Source organism: Silurus aristotelis (genome assembly GCF_946808225.1).
Source record: "Silurus aristotelis genome assembly, chromosome: 3".
Lineage (NCBI taxonomy): Eukaryota > Metazoa > Chordata > Actinopteri > Siluriformes > Siluridae > Silurus > Silurus aristotelis.
In genome coordinates this window covers 27,607,532-27,628,296 of record NC_139576.1, presented here as the reverse complement: position 1 = coordinate 27,628,296, position 20,765 = coordinate 27,607,532, and the positions used below count along the sequence as shown (strand labels likewise).

Below are 20,765 nucleotides of genomic sequence, written 5' to 3'. Positions count from 1 at the left end.
TACCGACCCACGTACGAAGTGCCCCCCCCCCCCCACACTCTTTTTTTATTTTTTCTTAATTCACTTCAAATAAACTACTTCATACCTTTCGGAGGATAGTTTCAATGTAGTCTCTCGGAGCCACAGCAGGTCCCCATTTGGGAAAAATAAGAAATAAAGCATGGAAATCCGTCGCTCGTTTCAAAGTTCCGCTCCGACGCTGGTTCTGTCCGTACAGAAAGAGAGGACGAACTACGCTCCATACCACTACACCTTCCTACTGGGTGAGAGAAACTCTTCTCTCTCTCTCTTTTTCTCTGTCTCTGCCCCGTTTCCACTCCGGAGCTCCACGCCTCCCCCATGACGTCACCTCGCTCCCGACACCCAGCTCCCCCTGTGATTGGACCGAACACGCACCAACTGCATTTCGATTGGTCAAGACGTGCGCGTGTATTAGTGTTAAATAGGCCAATCGGAGGCGACCAACGGTCTCCTTGGTTACGTCTGTACACGGACTACCTTCTTCAGCGAATGAAGCTGGAAAAACAAACCTGCATAAGATATACAAGTAAGTAAGAGCCTTTATATATTATTATAAATACATTACAGCAGAGTGAAATGCTTTTTTTTGTATGTGTCAGATTGTTAGGAAGCGCAAGATTATCCATAATACAGCACACCATGGAGTACAGAGGGTTAGGTCCTTGCTCAAGAACCTACAGTAGCAGCTTGGCAGTGCTTGGGCTTGACCCTACCCCACCGCCGTTACATATCCTGGGTTTTTGCATGTAAAGTCAATGTAATGCACATGTATCTCAAAAACCATAACTTTTGACAGCCACGGTAGATTTGAATTTACCCCAAATGGATATAAAATGCACATGCATATATGTAGATTGGCTAATCTACATATATGCATGTTTCAGGGAGGTTGAAGGAAACCAGAGAACACTAAGGAAACCCACATGGACATTGTGTATGCCCTGCTCAAGGGCCCAACAGTTACAGTTTGGCAGTGCTGGGGTTTGAACCTCCAACCTTCTGATCAGTAATCGAGAGCCTTCACCCTGAACCGCCACTGCCCTACATACAGTTATTATACCAAAGTTATCTATTGTAACATTCGTATTTATATAGGGGCAGTAGCCATTTTTTTATTATTTTTTTTCTTACCTGGAAAATAAGTAGAACATGATTTTAAAAAACCTCTTGCCATTAAGTTGTAGAAAGAACCAGTGTGGAAAATGATTTGTAATAGTGTAATAGCTCTTCGTAGTGGTGATGCATGGGCACTTTTTAGCTAATATTACCAACGACTCCTTGTGTGAAGGAGGAAGTTTTGAGAGGGGTAAATGTTATGTGGAAAATATAAAACATTTGACATCTACAGTGGTGCCTGTGTAAGTGGCCAGAATGCCATTATTCATGTCCTCAGAAATTAATGCGACGTTTCCACGTGGTGCAGTACCAACCGACGTGTTATTCAGTCAATAACATTTAAAGTTTTATTGTTACAGTGAGTGTGGGCCTCTGGTGGTTTAGTAGTTAGGATGTGGCGCTCTCACCGCTGCGCCCGGGTCCGATCCCCGGGCAGGGAACCAACCCCAGCCAATCTTAGTGCCGGTCCCAAGCCCGGATAAATGGGGAGGGTTGTGTTAGGAAGGGCATCCAGCGTTAAAAACATGTGCCAAATCAAACATGCAGAGGATCCGCTGAGGCGACCCCTAATGGGAAAAACCGAAAGAAAGTTATTGTTACAGTGAGTGTAAGGGAACCCGATAAATGGTTTTAAGTACCACTCTTCTGGATTTCTTTTACTAATCATTGAAGTTCAAATCAGATGTACAGTGTATTTACACCTTTAAGGAGTAAAGCAAGCCACACCAGATTCCATCTGTTTAGATCTTCAATTCCAAAGGACTATCAGATGTGGACATGCTTGGTTAGAATGAAAATCTGCACCCACGCCGTCCCTTTGTGGAAAAAATTGGACACCCCTGGTGTAGTCTAAACATATCGAGACCTGAAGCATAAACAACTTTCATTGAAATGACTTCAGCCTTACTTCTCCAAATAATACAAAATTAATCCAATTAATAATACAGATACTGTGCATTAAATATTCAAAAAGGTTCATGCATTTTGTGATATTGTTTTACACTTTCAAAATTCTAATTGTTTGCTTGCTTAGAAGCAATAAATGTTAAAGGTCTATAGTGTTAAAGTGTAGATAAATCAAATATTAATTATGCAGTCTGTTTATTGTATTGCTGCTGCTGGTTGTTAAAGGTTTAATTGGATTTGTGGGGCCTAATACTAAATTGTACTCAAATGTACAATTTTACAAGAATAAAATAAAGCGCTTGCTTTATATTGAATAATCCATCTATTTATACATTATTGCACCATAACATTTAGTACTTTTGTGTGTGGTTTTTTTGGTCACAGAGCTGCTCAAATCATGCAAATGGAAGAACGTTTATTGAACCTAATGTCACATAAAAAGACAACGATTCACCTAATAGCATCAGCACACACCGCCTGGCCAGAAAAAAGTCATCACCTGGATTTAACTTAGCAAATGGCTTAGAGCTTTTCATTAGATAATTACAACAACAAGTATTGACTAAAGCATTCAGTCTTCTTATTTCTTAAACAACCATGTCAGAAGACATATCCTGTGGTCACGGAAAAGGTGATGCTCTTATTCAGAAGAGTCGAAGCAATGAAAACAAGTCAAGTCAAGAGTTGAGAAGCTTTGATTGTCATTTCAACCACATATAGCTGACGCAGTACATAGTGAAATAAAACAAAGTGACAACAATCACAGAAACAGAAAACACAGGGTTAAGGACTAGTAAGTGTCCTCGCAACATAAAGTGCATGTGTGCAACCTGGTGCAAACAGTGCAAAGACAACACAAGACAGTGGAAAGACAACACAAGACAGTGCAAAGACAACACAAGACAGTGCAAAGACAACACAAGACAGTGCAAAGACAACACGAAACAGTGCAAGACAAATACACAAAACACAAAATAGCTCCGCCAGTAAACCTGTTCTAACCAGACAAAGAGATGTAATGTGAATACAACTAAGGGGATTGCTGAAATGACAAAAATTAGGTTAAGAACTGTTCAGCACGTTATTAGAACTTGGAATTAAATTGGTCAACCATCAGCTTTGAGTAAGAAATGTGATTAGAAAAAAAAGCTTGAATGATTGTGATCAGAGGTCAATTAAGCCTTTTTTTATAAAAGCAACTGAAATAGCCTTAAGAAAAACACTAATAATTGAGGCTAATAAAAAAAAAAGCAGCAATGGAAAAAAGATCATGTGGTCTGGTGAGTCCAGATTTATTCTGTTGTTGAGTGACGTGAGCATCAGGGTAAGAAGAGAGGCAGACGAAGCGATTCACCTATTATGCCTAGTAACTATAGTGGAAGCCTGTGGGGGCAATGTTATGATCTGGGGTTGCTGCCTGGTCATGTCTAGATTTAGCAACATTATGCATTCAAAAAATGAGGTTAGCTAAACCTGAAAATATATCAAATGACCACTTATTTCTATCAATGTTTTTTTTTTCTTTCCTGATGGCACAGGCATATTCCAAGATTACAATGACAGGTTTAGGACTAAATTGTTAAAGAATGGTTCAGGGTGCATAAGGCATCATCTTCTCACATGGATTAGTCACCACAGAGACCAGACCTAACCCCTGACCCCCGAAAAGGAATAAAGGACTGGAGAAAAGAGGAAAGAGAACACGGTCCCATCCCAGGACCTCCCTGAAAGCTCGGCTCCGCCCCAGGACCTCCCTGAAAGCTCGGCTCCGCCCCAGGACCTCCCTGAAAGCTCGGCTCTGCCCCAGGACCTTCAGGTCCCTCCAGAAAGCTCCGCCCAGCTCCATGTCCCTCCAGAAAGCTCCGCCCAGCTCCAGGTCCCTCCAGAGAGCTCCGCCCAGCTCCAGGTCCCTCCAGAGAGCTCCGCCTCTCCGCTCCAGGGTCCTCCAGAGAGCTCCGCCTCTCCGCTCCAGGCTCCTCCTGAGAGCTCCGCCTCTCCGCTCCAGGCTCCTCCCGAGAGCTCCGCCTCTCCGCTCCAGGATCCTCCCGAGAGCTCCTCTCCGCCTCCGAGCGACCCCGTGAGCTCCTCTCCGCCACCGAACGACCCCGTGAGCTCCGCTCCGCTCCAGTGTCCCAAGGAGTGCTACGGTTGGCCCCAGTGTCCAGAGGAGAGCTCTGCTTCGCTCGTGGATCTCCAGGCGAGCCCCTCTCCGCTCGTGGATCTCCAGGCGAGCCCCTCTCCGCTCGTGGATCTCCAGGCGAGGCCCTCTCCGCTCGTGGATCTCCAGACGAGGCCCTCTCTGCTCGTGGATCTCCAGGCGAGGCCCTCTCCGCTCGTGGATCTCCTGGCGAGCCCCTCTCCGCTCGTGGATCTCCAGGCGAGCCCCTCGCCACTCCTCGGCCTCCATGGGAACTCAGCTCCGCCCCAAAACTCCCAGGAGAGATCTGTTAAGCCCGAGCACGTCCCCGTAAGCTCTTCTCCGCCCAGGGGTTTCCCTGTGCACTCACACCGGCTCCAGGACTGCGAAAGAGAAGTCGAACCACTGGCCCCGGGTTCCACGGAAGACCACCAGGGTCTTCGTTCCGTCTCCGGCCTCCATCCAGGGGGTCCACCAGCCGGTAAGCCTCGCTGACCGCTCACCCCCGCCTCCGGCGTTCTGTCCCTTCCAGGTCCCCGTGGGTGAGAAGGCTCCGGTCCAGACCTCCGGCGAGGACATCGCCCAGCCTCAGGTCAGCACCAGGGACGTCACACCCTTCCCGGTCGATGCGGTCCGGGTTCCCGTGGTGGCCAGCCCGCTTCCTCAGACCACCACCGAGGACGTCTCGCAGCTACCGGCCTCCACTGAGGGCGTTTCTCCGCCTCCAGACTCCCCTGAGTGCAACGTGCAGCTCCTGGTCCCCGTAGGAGACGTCTCTCCGTCTCCAGTCGACGCCAGGGGTTTCGCTCCGTTCCTGGCCGCAGCGCTGGAATGTACTCCGCTCCTGGTCCCCGTATGTGACGTCTCTCCGTCTCCAGTCGACGCCAGGGGTTTCGCTCCGTTTCTGGCCGCAGCGTGGGGATGTGTTCCGCTCCTAGGTCCCGCGGTGTCCATGGTCCCCTTCTTGCAGGGGGTCGCTCCGCTTCAGGTCCTTCCTGGCTCTCCCCGGCTCCGTGGCAGTTCCTACCTGGTCCCTTTAGGACCTAGACGATCAGGGGGTGCCCCGGCCCTCCGGGCTTTCTGTGGGTTGGGGGTGTCCGGTGCCGCCCCGTTCGGGGGGGGGGGGTGTCAGGAATCCCCCTGCCACGCCCCCTTCGGAGGCTGTCTTTCCCGGGGATTCCCTGACGCATCGCGCTCCTGTACTCGTGCGCGCCACGCCCGCATGATGCTGCTCGCAATCGGGCTTCACGAGGAGCAGCTGAGACTCATCTCCGTTTCCCCTTACGCCACCCATATAAACCCCACGCTGACCTTCACGAACGGTCTGTTAATAGATGTACGTATGTGTAGTTTCGTGTTGGTCTGTGCAGGTTCCTGGTGACTCGCTGCTCCGCGTATGCTTCCCACGCTACGCATCTTCGCCTTCCGGATTCCCTGTTCTCTCCACGGCGGCGTGTGAGTTTCCCGGCGGGCCTCGGACTTCTGACGCTTCTCCGTCTCTGCCTCTGCCTCCGCGCCACACCGCGCACCGTGGATATTATTTGTTCATCATTTGTATTTCGGACTTCCGTTTGCCGGTTTATCCCGCGCTGCGGGTGTTTTGTTTTGGCTCTGCCTGTTTTGTTTAATAAAGACACCGGCTTCTATTTCTGCCTCCGCCTCCATCTAGCCCGCGTGACAACCCCATTTCGAATCTTTAGAATGTGCTAGAGAACATTTTACACAGGAGTCCGGCTCTCCCATTATCAATACAAGATTATGGCTAGAAAATAACTGTGGATGGAAATAAATGTTGTGATATTGCATAAGGTTATAAAAACTGCCACAGCAAATGTTTGCCGTAATTTAAGCAAAAGGCAGTCCAACACAATTTAAGACTGTGTGACTTTTTTTTTTTTGCCCATTTCTTTAAAATCACATTTTTCAACACTTTAAAAGTTGCATGGAATCTAATAGCAATCCATTTTTAGTCATTATTATAGAGGGGCAAAGCATAATAATAATAATAATAATAATAATAATAATAATAATAATAATAATAATAATAATAATAATAAAGAAATAAAGTTGTAAGCAGTAATTTGGGGACCCAAGTATCCAGACTCAGTGAGCTCCACATTTAAAGTCATGCACCAACTATTTCCTCATACACATTTTGTCAAAAGTTTCCAGACACCTGGTCATAATTATGGTATGAGCTTTTTGAACATTGCATTCCATATTTAGTCCAGAATTTGCTTTTAGAATTCCCTTCTTTCTGGGAAAATGTTTCACTAGATTTTGGAGTGTGCTTGTGTGACATTTGTGTGTAGGGTGTAAGTCAGGTAGTGATGTAGGTGAGGAGACCTGGGGTGCAGTCAGTGTTCACGTTCATCCCAAAGGTTGTCAGTGGGATTGAGATCAGAGCTCTATAGCAAACCGCTCAAGATCTTCCTCTCATCCCATATAAACCATATCTTCATGCAGCTGGCTTTGTGCACAGGGGCATTGCCATGCTGGAACAGGTTTGGGTTTCCAAGTTCAAGTTAATGCAAAATTTTATTATACCTCATCTAAAGACATCCTGTGGAATTGAGTGCCTATTGCTTTGTGGTAACAGTTTGGAAAAGAGCCACATATGGCAGGAAAGGTCAAGTGTCCCAATACTTTTGTATATATAATGTAAGTTACAGGAAAACAGGGCCATAAAGACATAAGAAGAGTGACAAGAGTGATTGTAATTGTAGTCATTGTGAATGTTTTGACCACAGACATATGTGTGGAATTCTCTGAATATCAGAGAAAAGCTTATACTACCTTTAACACATGAGCAACAGGATGTCAAAACAATGTAGTAAATTTTGGTAACTTTTTGAGAGAATTCGAAGAAAGAGATGCAATAATGGCAGCTGGATGTAAACCAGTACTGTAGGTGATGCTGCACAAAGTCATTGCTGAGATACAGCCCCACTTCCTGTTTGGTAGCTTCTCTTTGTAAGGTGAATCGGCCCATGATGGGTAAATTGTTTGGAGTATTCTAAATAATGTTTAATAAATTTTGTGAGCCTTCTCTGAAGATAATAATAAATTCAATAATAAATCCAAAAATGTGAAAAATCACATTAGAAACTTGAAGTCACAGCATGCATCCCATAAACAATAAACATATTTCCAGATTTGGCTTAAATTTGACCAAATGGCTGCACTATAAAAGTTTACATTTGGTCAGAATGTCCTTACAGTCCCAATCTGTGTGCCACAATTGGCAGAAAGATTGGGACTGTAAGAATAAGAAGCAGAAGACAAGACTACAAAAATAAAATTGGATTAACAACAGGTTGCCTACTGTTATTCTTTCACCTTGGGTGCTTGGCCCTGTAATAATAATACTAACAATCCCACACACTTTTACTGAATTGCCAATTATCTCTGCCGTATGCATGTTATCACTCACTGTGAAAGAACCTTATTAGGTCTTAACACCATACAGCACACACAACACACACATACACACACAGACAGACACTTGCGAAGCCGAATGATATCATTACCTCAGTGCAATATAAAGATTAAGAGAGATATCACAAAGGCTTATATGTTCCTATCAGCTATAATCAAATACAGCAAACAAATTTATTCGAACCCCACTGTTTACACTGAAGGCTCTTATACCAAGCAAAATGATCTTAAATGTTTGGAAAACACCTAATGTCTGTGTTTTTTGTCATCTGATTGCTAAGACAATGTGCATCTCAGCAGTGTGCTTAATGAGGGAAATGAGATCCCTCTGTTCGCTATTATCATATGTTAATACAACAGAAATGCAGTAAGTTATGAACAGCAAACTAAAAAAACAAGAGAATAGTGTTTTTCTCTCTGCATATGTTCTGTGTCACTTTCTGTATCAATCAAGAAACACCAATTCATTTGCTGTTTGAAATGAGAAAAAAAATCTGTCACACATTTCTTTTCTAGCATGCTGGAGTTGAAAAACTGCTGCTTGTGTGTAATCGGCGGATAACTGACTCTCGGTTAACTTTCTCCGTGTTACTTTTAATCCCTCACAATAAGCTGATTACCGCAGCTGCCGAAATGGAAAGGGATTTGGGAGGGTACTCTGACCTTCCTCCTCCTCCAACCTTTGACTGCTCATGATAACGGTTTAATTTGCCTGTCATATGCATATACCCATGTATGACAGTTATGAATTCACTGTCTTGTTTCAGCGAGAGATGAGTGGGAGGGACCTGCGTGCCTTTTTGTCGACTCACCGTGCCGAGAACGTAGGTAAGGTGAACCAATGGACTTGAGCTTACCCTTTTCTCCCTTTTCACTCAGGAAGATTGGAGACTGGAGTGCAGGTGCTCCTGAAGCAGTGTCTCGAGTGAATGTGACCTGCAGTCTGCAGCACAGAGCAATTTGAAAATGGGGGAGATTATTGTGCCGTTGCCAGCGGTAACACTGACTGAAGTGCAGACCTGTATGAGCGACTACTGTGTGATAGAGTGCCTTTGTGACATAGCTCTTTTTTTTTTTTTTTACTGGAGTTCACTGAAAGCCATACAGCTGTGACTGTTTATTAATCTCCTTTATTCTCCTAGGTTTTCCATCTTCTCTATTCTATCCATATCATTTTCATTATATTTATACATCCGTACAGATTTTACTGTTTTTTGCTTAAAATAAGAATTTTTATATATAAAGAAATTTTTCAGGTCTTTTTATTGAAAACAAGGCACATTATAATTTACTGTGCTTTGTATAAGTATTCACTTTCCCTTGACATTTCCACATCTCGAATTTTTGTATAATTGTATAAACCCATCAAACTCAAGTTCCTGTGAAATATCTGAGTTTTTTTAATCAGTCATTACATAATGGTTTAAATAGAGTAGCAGTTGAAGTATCACATGATAATTCATAATATACTTAAATCTGTTTTGGGAAGATCCCAAAGTCAAACGTCATCATGAATACCAAGGTACAAAAACTATAACTCAGGGACTTTGATTGATATTCAAGCAAGGACAATTGTTGCTAAGTTTTCTCATCTTCCAGCATATTAGTGACTGGGGTTAAAGCCATTATACAGTCCCCCCTACAGCAAACATGTTTAAGGGCCTTGCTCAAGGGTCCAACAGTGGCAGCTTTGCAGGGCTGGGCCTAAATCCCCGACCTTCTAATATATAACCCACAGATTAAACTGATGAGCCACTACCAACCTACAAACCCCCTGATGGTTGTGTACCTAAACTCAAGCACCATTCAACATTGGTGGTACAGAAGGAGGATACACATTGTCAATAAAGACTGACAAAGTGGTTTGCTGTGTAGTCCATGTCCATGTGTATGATGTGTGATGGTTGTCTTTGTGCTCTCCTATTCAGAGAACTTGACGCAGAGAGTAAAGAATGAATTGGGAATCAAATGCAAGCCTGTTCAGTATGACAAGCTTCAGGCTATGGTGGAGGCCAAGAAGCTGTACTCAGAGAAGATTGAACACAAGGTAAGAACAGAGTAATGGGTAATTCGACTGTTATTCTCAATACTTCTGTGCCTTATTCAGCAATCACTCAAGTGTCACTTATCTCCATGTATCCCATTTTCTCTTATTCTGTCAGGGCATATTTCTCATTCTCATCATTGTTTTTCTACTCTTGTGCCCATAATTAAGTGATATATATATATATATATATATATATATATATATATATATATATATATATATATATATATATATATATATATAGTTAAACCATTTGTTTTTAAAGATTGAGCAATGATAAAAACACAATTGTTAAATGCCTTACATTCTCAGTGATCCCTTGATCTATTTGGTCCTTTAAAAAAATTTTTTTAAAGGGAATACTCTATCATTTTATCAGTCTGATCTCTATCCAGCACCACTGCAGCAAATGTGTGATTACCAGGAACATTTCAACACGTTTTCAGTGCTGAAAAAGAAACAGAAAAGAGTTCATTCAAGACTTGCTTATAGTGGTAATCAAAGTGCAATGATGAGAATGATTGGTGCAATTGAATTCTGTCAGCAGTCAGGTAAAGTATGTTTTATAGACTGCAGTTTAAACAGCTGCACTCTAACAATATAGGTCTTTAGATATAACAGATAAAACAGAAGGTCTTAACAAATCTTTCCAACACTAAAGCAATGCGATAAAAATTTGTTATTTATCCTTTCGTGTAGTTTTAGTACCCCAGTTATGAACTATTATACCCATATCCTGGTAATATTCAGTTGTAGATTTTTAAATATATATATATATATATATATATATATATATATATATATATATATATATATATATATATATATATATATATATATACATATATATATACATACATATATATATATATATATATATATATACATATATATATATATATATATATATATATACATATATATATATATATATGTATATATATACATATATATATATATATATGTATATATATACATATATATATATATATATATATATATATACATATATATATATATATATATATATACATATATATATATATACATATATATATACATATATATATATATATATATATATATATATATATATATATATATATATATATATATATATATATATATATATATATATATATATATATATACAGTGAGGAAAATAAGTATTTGATCACCCTGCTATTTTGCAAGTTCTCCCACTTAGAAATCATGGAGGGGTCTGAAATTGTCATCGTAGGTGCATGTCCACTGTGAGAGACATAATCTGAAAAAAAAAATCCAGAAATCACAATGTATGATTTTTTAACTATTTATTTGTATGATACAGCTGCAAATAAGTATTTGAACACCTGAGAAAGTCAATGTTAATATTTGGTACAGTAGCCTTTGTTTGCAGTTACAGAGGTCAAACGTTTCCTGTAGTTTTTCACCAGGTTTGCACACACTGCAGGAAGGATTTTAGGATTTTGGCCCACTCCTCCACACAGATCTTCTCTAGATCAGTCATGTTTCTGGCCTGTCGCTGAGAAACACGGTGTTTGAGCTCTCTCCAAAGATTCTCTATTGGGTTTAGGTCTGGAGACTGGCTAGGCCACGCCAGAACCTTGATATGCTTCTTATAGAGCCACTCCTTGGTTATCCTGGCTGTGTGCTTTGGGTCATTGTCATGTTGGAAGACCCAGCCTCGACCCATCTTCAATGCTCTAACTGAGGGAAGGAGGTTGTTCCCCAATATCTCGCAATACATGGCCCTGGTCATCCTCTCCTTAATACAGTGCAATCGCTCTGTCCCATGTGCAGAAAAACACCCCCATAGCATGATGCTACCACCCCCATGCTTCACAGTTGGGATGGTGTTCTTGGGATGGTACTCATCATTCTTCTTCCTCCAAACACGTTTAGTGGAATTATGACCCAAAAGTTCTATTTTGGTCTCATCTGACCACATGACTTTCTCCCATGACTCCTCTGGATCATCTAAATGGTCATTGGCAAACTTAAGACGTGCCTGGACATGTGCTGGTTTAAGCAGGGGAACCTTCCGTGCCATGCATGATTTCAAACCATGACGTCTTAGTGTATTACCAACAGTTACCTTGGAAACGGTGGTCCCAGCTCTTTTCAGGTCATTGACCAGCTCCTCCCGTGTAGTTCTGGGCTGATTTCTCACCTTCCTTAGGATCATTGAGACCCCACGAGGTGAGAGCTTGCATGGAGCCCCAGTCCGAGGGAGATTGACAGTCATGTTTAGCTTCTTCCATTTTCTAATGATTGCTCCAACAGTGGACCTTTTTTCACCAAGCTGCTTGGCAATTTCCCCGTAGCCCTTTCCAGCCTTGTGGAGGTGTACAATTTTGTCTCTAGTGTCTTTGGACAGCTCTTTGGTCTTGGCCATGTTATAGTTGGATTCTTACTGATTGTATGGGGTGGACAGGTGTCTTTATGCAGCTAACGACTTCAAACAGGTGCATCTAATTTAGGATAATAAATGTAGTGGAGGTGGACATTTTAAAGGCAGACTAACAGGTCTTTGAGGGTCAGAATTCTAGCTGATAGACAGGTGTTCAAATACTTATTTGCAGCTGTATCATACAATTTAATAGTTTAAAAATCATACATTGTGATTTCTGGATTTTTTTTTTTTAGATTATGTCTCTCACAGTGGACATGCACCTACGATGACAATTTCAGACCCCTCTATGATTTCTAAGTGGGAGAACTTGCAAAATAGCAGGGTGTTCAAATACTTATTTTCCTCACTGTATATATATATATATATATATATATATATATATATATATATATATATATATATATATATATATATATACAGTGAGGAAAATAAGTATTTGAACACCCTGCTATTCTGCAAGTTCTCCCACTTAGAAATCATGGAGGAGAAATCATGAAATTGTCATCGTAGGTCATGAAATTGTCATCGTCCCAAGCCCGGATAAATGGGGAGGGTTGCGTTAGGAAGGACATCCAGCGTAAAAACATGTGCCAAATCAAACATGCGGATGGTCCGCTGTGGCGACCCCTAATGGAAGAAGCCGAAAAGAAATATGTGTAATTGTTCATTTATTGAACCACAATTTCAAATAGTTGGCATTGTTTAAACATGGTACTGGCATTAATTGTAAAATCTAAAGAATGGTCAAACACATTTATATTAAATTTTTATCTAGACACATAAAAATAGCACACGTCTATGGAATTGCAAGACTTCACAACAAAACCATTTGTTTATATAGTGACCAAACCACAAAGTAGAAATGAAACAGGAAATAAGCACCTGACTAGAACTCTGTTGGCAGATATCGGCAGGGGGTTACTGTCCTGGGCTGTTCTGATGCACACAAATCTATACACAGGGTAGAAAAAAATAAGGCTGAAAACATGGTGACCAGAGATTTTTCAGATTTGTCAGTTTATTTGTCAGAGAAGCTTCCCTAAAAGACTACTTTAGGTGCAACATGCGAGATTCAGCGTATTGTTTATGAGTTTGTTTATTTAGCCTGCAATAAAAGGTGTTTTGTGTGCATGCATTGGCTTGACAGAATTTTTAACAGGATGCGATCAGCTCCATTAGCCCGAGATAAAAATGCACTCATGGAGATGGATGGTGAAAAGTAATATGATTCATGCTAATTGAGTAATGTCCTTCAGACTAATTTAGTTTGAGAGCCGAATAAACTATGCAGTGGAGGGGCACTTTAAAAAGGAAAAGCGTGGAAATTAGACAATTAGTTGAAACACTGTTCTGATATTTACAGCATTATATCACGGCTGTGTTTTGCACAGCTACGTGGAACTGACTTCCAATAAAACTTTCTCCCAGAATCAGAGTGAATGATGTAATCGAAGCCCAACTGTTCACAAACTGTTTACATGATGCGTTTTCACCTGTACACACTCATGCACATCTTCAGTCTTGCATAGAAACCCGGCATCAAAGAAAGACATAATGCCAATTACATAATAACAGCTGGTCTTACGTAACTCCTAAGATTTGGGGTCTGAAAAAAAATTCTAGATCAGACAGAAAGCTAAGCTTTCCATCATTTTGAGGAGTTAACCCGGGGGTGGTGAGGATTGGGCTCGTGGAACTGCTGTGATTTAGCTGGCGAACTGAAGCAGCACTGTTTCGGTGGCTCATTATGCGTCGCTCACAGTCATTTCAAATGCAGCTCCCTGCAGTGGCCTGATAAGACGCCTGCGCATATGTGTGTGTGTGTGTGTGTGTGTGTGTGTGTGTAAAGCTGCAGCTCTACAGATAGATACTATTTGAATCAACATTTGTGTGTATGCCCTACTGCTAGGATTATACAAAGGGAAAGAAGGAAGTACAAGATGTGGTTTTCTTTAATTGTCTCAGAGTGTTAATAAGATTCTTAATTCAGCACTTTAACCGATTGTCCAAGCACAGTCTTCAGGGTGTGGGTTTGTGTGTGTGTGTTTGCACTATTTCCTGACATGTATCAATGATAATCATTACTTACAAGCGATTAACCTGTTTTTTTTAACAGGCATAACTTGCCTATACTGTGCAAAGCTGTGTCATTTTTGTCTTGCATGAACCGGACAAGTCCTGCTTAAAAATTGTGACTGAGTACATTACCACATAAATTACCACATATGAACATCAAATCTCAGTCTTGACAGCAGTGTGTAGTGTTGATCTTGTCTTGGTCTTGCCCTACTGTCATGCTTGCTCTTGACTCTGACTCCATTGGCAAGCCCCAATGACTTGACTGATATATTTATTATTCTCTTTTTTTTAATGTATATATTTATAAGGTTGTAGGCAGATGTGAAGAAATGCTATAAAGTAATGGTTTCAAAAATATATATTTTACAAAATGCAAAGTGAGCGAATAAAAGAAAAACCTAAATCTAATCAATGTTTGGTGTGACTAGTATTAAGGTACAAACCAGCATCCGTTCTTACAGGTGCACACTTTGTACACTGTGTCATGTCACAAGACATACACCATAGCAAGACTGAGCACAGCAACAAGACACAATATAGTTATACTGCATCATCTCCCAGGCAAAGACTTTAAAGCAGACTGAGGTTTCAAGATGTCCTGTTCACGCTATTTTAAAAAAGTACAAGTATATAAGCAATGTTGAGGACTGTAGATGCACTGGTCAGCCGAAGAAAATTAATGCAGAGGATGAAAGACACAGATGCTTACTTCAACATTTGATGTCCACAGTGCCATCAGCAAAGAACTGGCAGAAACCAGTGGGACGCAGGTACACCCATTTACTGTCTGGAGAATTCTGCCATAAGTGGTCTATATGGAGGAATTGCTTGGCAACAGGCAATACCTCTGATGTGGAAACAAGACTAAACTATGCATGAAAACATAGGAACTGAGGTGCAGAAAAATTGCAGCAGGTGCTTTGGGCTGGTGAATCAAAATATGAAATATTTGGCTGTAGCAGAAGGCAATGTGTTACCAAAGGGCTGGAGTGCGGTGCAATAAGAGTGTCTGTAGGCAACAGCAAAGCACGGTGGAGGTTTCAATGCAGCCCCAAACCTATATGTATATATGGATATGGATTATTGATGACTCATTCTCAAGACACTTTTAGTGACACACCTTCCCTGTTGGTGTACTTATCTTTCCCCATGCACTGGGTATATTAGCCCTTCCTGGTCCTTCTCCAGGATTAGCTTCTTATCACGGGTCACAATAGGGACTTAGTTTAAAATGTTTAAAAAATTACAGCAACATTGCTGGGCCTGAGAAAGACATCAGCATTGACTTTATTGTGTCAGTGTCACCGCTGTACAGAAAATTATCCATTACCCAAAAGAATATCTTGTCGGTTATAATAATGCTGTGGTTTCGTTTAATTATATCCAAACACATATCCCCTTTTTTTTTTTCTTTCTTTTTTTTTTTTTTTTAACAAAATGACATTCTGTACATAATGCAATTGAAGTATAGAGTGTTTAAAGCCGTAGTGTTAAATAACAGTAAATAACAGATGTTAAACTCCTACTATAAAACAATTACATGCTGATTGAGAGCACTGACACAAACTGGTGATTCATCATGAATTAAATTCAAGATATCAAATTTATGGCAATTAGGCTCATAAAAAGTGCTAAGGAATATAAGAGTAAAATTAGCACTGATTACACAGATTGAATGTGAATCATGAATAAAATATTTTACACAGAGGCGAATACACACTGTCAGTGTGTGATAGGATGTCGCTATTGATCGTTTGCTTATTTTACTCCACTTATTCATATATACTGCACACCTTCCTAATTTACATATTGCTTTCAGCATATGAAAGCCATTGCCAGGCCCGATCGAAAATGCTTGACATTGATACAGAGGCCTGTGTTTGCTAATCACCCGAATTAAAGAGGAAGACTATTGATTGCTGCTAAGTAAATTATAGCACCAGTGGGTTCCCTAATCAGTATTAAAGGAAACCTCCATCCTGAAACACTTTCAATATGTTTCCATTGAAATGTTTCCACTGTGCCTAGCAATTCTGGGGCTGCAGTATTTGTGGTGTTTTCGTTATTCCTGGGAAAAGGTAGGATTTGTCTGTCATTAAGACATCACTGGGGGACATGATTATTGCAAATGCAGATACAATGACATGATATTTCACTCATCTCAAACATAAAAGTCAGCTTTTACTGCAGTTTGTTTCTAAAAACAAATGTGCTGGAGCCTTTCTAGAAGTAAATTCCAGGGAACTTGGGGGCACAAGTTAGGAGACCCCTTGGATGGGCAGTTTGGAAACTCTATTCAGTCTGCAATGCATGAAAACAGAGTGCCTGGAGTACACCTGAAAACACAGGGAAAACGCCGTGCCCCCCTGTTCAGTGTCACATAATGAGAAACAGTATAGACAACAAATATATGATGCAGTTGCAACATTGCCTACGTATAGGCTTGCAATGTTAGTGATCATTGCGATGAGCAGCATGATGACGTTCCTGGCAGTGTTAGTATAAATTTTAAATCTTTAGAAGCTGATCTGTTTGAGCAGGATGCACCAATGAGAAACTGAGAGAGTTGGACTAAAGACTAGACTAAAGGACTGCATCACTGTCTTTAGATACTGAAGGAAGGAGTTAAATTAAAGATCACATAAAAAGAAATAAAACTTCAATAAAAACTTAATATGAAAGTCATTCATGGTGGATTTCACAATCTGTTGATTTTGTTCGGAGTGTTTCCTCAGCCTGAACTGATTTATTCCCTTTGGGATAATACTGCATGGACACTGCTCAGTAAAGTTGCAAGCACATTCCACAAACTGACAGATGTTGCTCAAGGGAAAATGAGAACTGAAAAAGAGAGAAAGAGAGGAAAAGAGAAAGATACAAGAGACTAGTATCTTGTGCATTGTCGGCTAAATTATTTTTGCGTTTACACTGTATGCGTGGCAACATTCAATTTAGTCATATTAGTGTGTTTTAATGCAATTGAGTAAAGGAACCAAACATCCATAGCTTATATAAATGAAGCGTAGTGCATTTGTCAGCCATTACTGGAGGCCTGCCTCATCATCGCTGTCCTCGTTTTGACCCAGGCTGCTCCCACATGCTGCAATCAGAAGATCTCTGGAGAAGAAAATGCACAATTATCTGACTCCTTGTCACCTCAGAAAGCACAGTTGGTTACCAAACTACAATGTGTGGCATTGAAAAGCCCCACTAGCACATTTGTCTTTATCATCCTTGCTAACGTAGCTAATTAGTGCTACGTTTCATCTAAATTTAACCCTGACATAAAAAGGGGAAAAAAAGACACAAAATCTTTTTTGGGGAAAAATAACACATTTTCTCGTGTGGATCAGCCAAATGTCCCTGCAAAGATATCAAACATGCCCACACACTCTACAAACAAAGCAGACATTCAAGCCTCCATTCAGTAGTGTTGTTCAACGTGCAAAATCACCCCAGATTAATTTGTGATTCCTTGTTTGTGTTTGCTTTTGGAAGTGTGTGCATGTGGGTTTGTGAGTGTGCATGCATTATTTATGTTTGTTTTTTTTCTGACACCTTCTTGAAGAAAGCTCTATTTCACTATTTCTCTATTTCAAGCACAAAGTTGTACTTTTGTAGCCTGTGTATGTCTTTGTGAAAAAATTTTGCTATAATGAGGAGCATCTATTTTTAGATTACTTCCAGTGTGATAAATCAAATCTTCCTTCCTGTGACTGTTCCTCTCTCCCTGCTGATAGAGTGCGAGGTCATGAACTCTTGCACGGTTGGATCCTTTACTGGATCAGAGGGCAGCTGCAGGCTATGATGATGTCAACATCATGACGTGTTTGTGTGCGTATATTTACCATCTCATTATGTGCCATGTTTGACCTTGTGGTGACATTTAGGTGCCCTTGATGAGGATAACTGTTTTTTTTTATAGCAAGATTCCTCAGATAGAAGTCAGTAAAAATAATCACTCCGCATAGTTTAGCTCAGGGGTCGAGGGAACCTGTGGAGCCGACAGTTGTGATGGAAATCTGGCTCTTTACAGTAAGTCAGTTCATTTGGCTCAGCTGACCAATAAGACTTGACTCTTGTGGCCAGCAAATGCCTTGTTGCTTTCTTTTAACTGTTAAATTATTGCTTGTCACGCATGGCTAATAGAGTTCATTATATATTCTTGTCTACATTGTAATGATCAAAACAGCATTACTTTGCATTATGTATTTATTCAATCTATTTGAATAATCATTAAGTATTTAGCAAGGAACTACAATGTGTATTGACAGTCACAGTACAGGTGCATTAATGTTTATGTAATCATTATTACTCTGGCTTTACTCTGATTACAGGATTTTGACTGATCCAGCAATTTTGACCTGTATCAGATTGGTTTAAACTTGATTTTACTTTTAAAAAATATTTAAAAGTTGTATTTGGTAGTATACAGTAAAGTACATAGTTTCAGGTGTGGAAAAAATGCTGTAAAGTTATAAAGCTTTCAAAAATAGAAATGTTAATAATTTATTTGTGTCCATTAACACAAATGAAAAGTAAATAAACAGAAATCCAAATCAAATCAATATTGGGTGTAACCACCCTTCTACCTGCAAAACAACATCAGTTATTCTAGGTACACCTGCAAAGAGTTTTTGAAGGAACTCGGCAGGTAGGTTCTTCTGAACATCTTGTAGGCTGCCTTAAATCCTTCTGTCGCTTTATGTAATTCCAGTCAGACTTGATGATGTTGAGATCATGTTTGGGATTTTTGTCCTCCTGCAGAATAAATCCAATCCATCACCTCCCTGATTGTGTTGGATATCCGCCTGTATTTATTAGCATTGAGGACACCAATAATCCTGACGAAAACTCTAACTTCATTTGCAGTAATTCAGCCCCAAACTTGCAAGAGATTTCCACCATGCTTTTGTGTTGCTCTTTATTGTACTGCTCTTTTGCAGACCTTTGGCAAACAAACTTCCTCATGCTACAGGCAAATATTTCAATTTTCCTATGTTTTTGTGCATAGTTTAGACACTTAGCCTTGTTTCGTATCCTGCTGAAGACATGATTATACATCTTAACAATGCAAAGGGCACTAGCATTAATCCTGGCCTTATTATGAACACCCCTCTGTATGCTACTTATGCCTTTGACGTCACAACGCATTCAGGCTCCACCTCGGACTTCTTTGTACCATCCTGCTTAGTTGAGGATGTCGCTCTGCCTCCTTGTTACTCTGTGTTTGTGTATCTGATTCACATTCACTTTAATTAGCACTTGTGTATATAACCGGCACTCTTTGTCACTCTTGGCTATTGTTGGTGCTTTTGTTCATGCTCAGTTTTATGTTTCTATTTCATGTTTTTTTTTTTTTTATGCGTTTCATGATCCATTTGTTTTGGCGTCTTTTCTATTTGTACTTCACTTAACTTCTATTTGCACTTGCATCATATTATGTGATATTAGGCATTGTCTGTAGATCTAGCATGAACTGCAGCATAATTCTGTCATAATATTGTTAATAACGCAAACACACTGTGGGGTGGTTAGGGAGCATACATGTGCTATTTACCTAAAAAAGTGTAAAACACCAAATGTTTGCAAAAAGATTTGCAAATTAAAGCATGTTTTGGTTTAAACACACAGCAGGATAATGAAATGCATCAAATATAGAATATATAGAACAAGTTTTAGCTCTTAACTCTTTATATTTCTGAGACTAAATCCAACTGTGCATACTTGTACTTGTGCTATATTGTTGTAAACATAAGAAGATTAAATATGTAAAAAATTACTTACTGTATTTACAGGTGCTTTATATCCCCACATGTTGAGATATAATTTACATTCGGTACTAAAACAGGAAAAGTATGTGTTGAGTTGTTGAGACCAAGACAAGACTGATTACAATTTCACCCAAGTTAATCGCAAGACTGAGACCAATGGTTTGTAGTCCAAGAACAAGAAAATAAGCAATCTGAAGTACCACAGCCCTAATAATTTGTTCCCAAGGATTTATTCGCCTACCGACAACAGAGATGTTATACTGAAATAAATTAAGCCAAACATTCATTCATGAGAAAATCAGATGCGTAGGAGCAGAAAGAAAATGTGAACTGTGCTGAACTGCGAATAGGAAACACTGGTTTAGAGGCGGTTGATAGAATGTCAGACTAAATAAATGTCAGACCAAATAATCACAAAAACAACAAGTGCACAGATTCTAATGAAGAAAAAAAAAACACACAAAAGGAAAGCAGAGATGGTAAATATTAAATGTGTCATTTAGGTCTTTGCCGTTTATCCTGTACATGCGGCAGTTTAATATTTACACACTAGTACATCCTGCAGTCAAATGAAGGCAAATGTACTTCGTGCAATATGGCAGATTATTATAGGGTATACTATATTTTTCACACCTGATTCGAGGTTTAAGAAATTAAGGTGATCACTTCGTCCACTAGCAGTACATAACGCTATATGGACAAAAGTTAATGAACCCCTCATCATAAGATCGGTAAGTGTTTTTCTAAACATCCCATTTAGCCCTTATTTGCTAAAGTGTGCTTGTGAAGATGTGTGCTCAATCAGCTACAAGAGTGTTAGTAAAGTCAAGA

The 20,765-nt window shown here is 40.3% G+C and overlaps 1 protein-coding gene across 2 annotated transcripts in view; it reads left to right on the top strand.

The window, feature by feature from the left end:
• Positions 1 to 458: 458 nt before the first annotated feature.
• LOC310724012 (coiled-coil domain-containing protein 148-like) overlaps positions 459 to 20,765 on the top strand; it is a 129,761-nt gene continuing 109,454 nt past the window's right edge. Inside the window, exons 1-3 of one of the 2 annotated variants that reach the window (XM_083537751.1) lie at positions 459 to 547; positions 8,386 to 8,446; positions 9,547 to 9,665. In XM_083537751.1, the coding sequence (XP_083393877.1) occupies positions 8,392 to 8,446; positions 9,547 to 9,665 (174 nt within the window). In that variant the 5' untranslated portion in view covers positions 459 to 547; positions 8,386 to 8,391. The remainder of the gene's footprint in view (positions 548 to 8,385; positions 8,447 to 9,546; positions 9,666 to 20,765) is intronic. The other variant, XM_083537750.1, reaches the window with a different exon arrangement.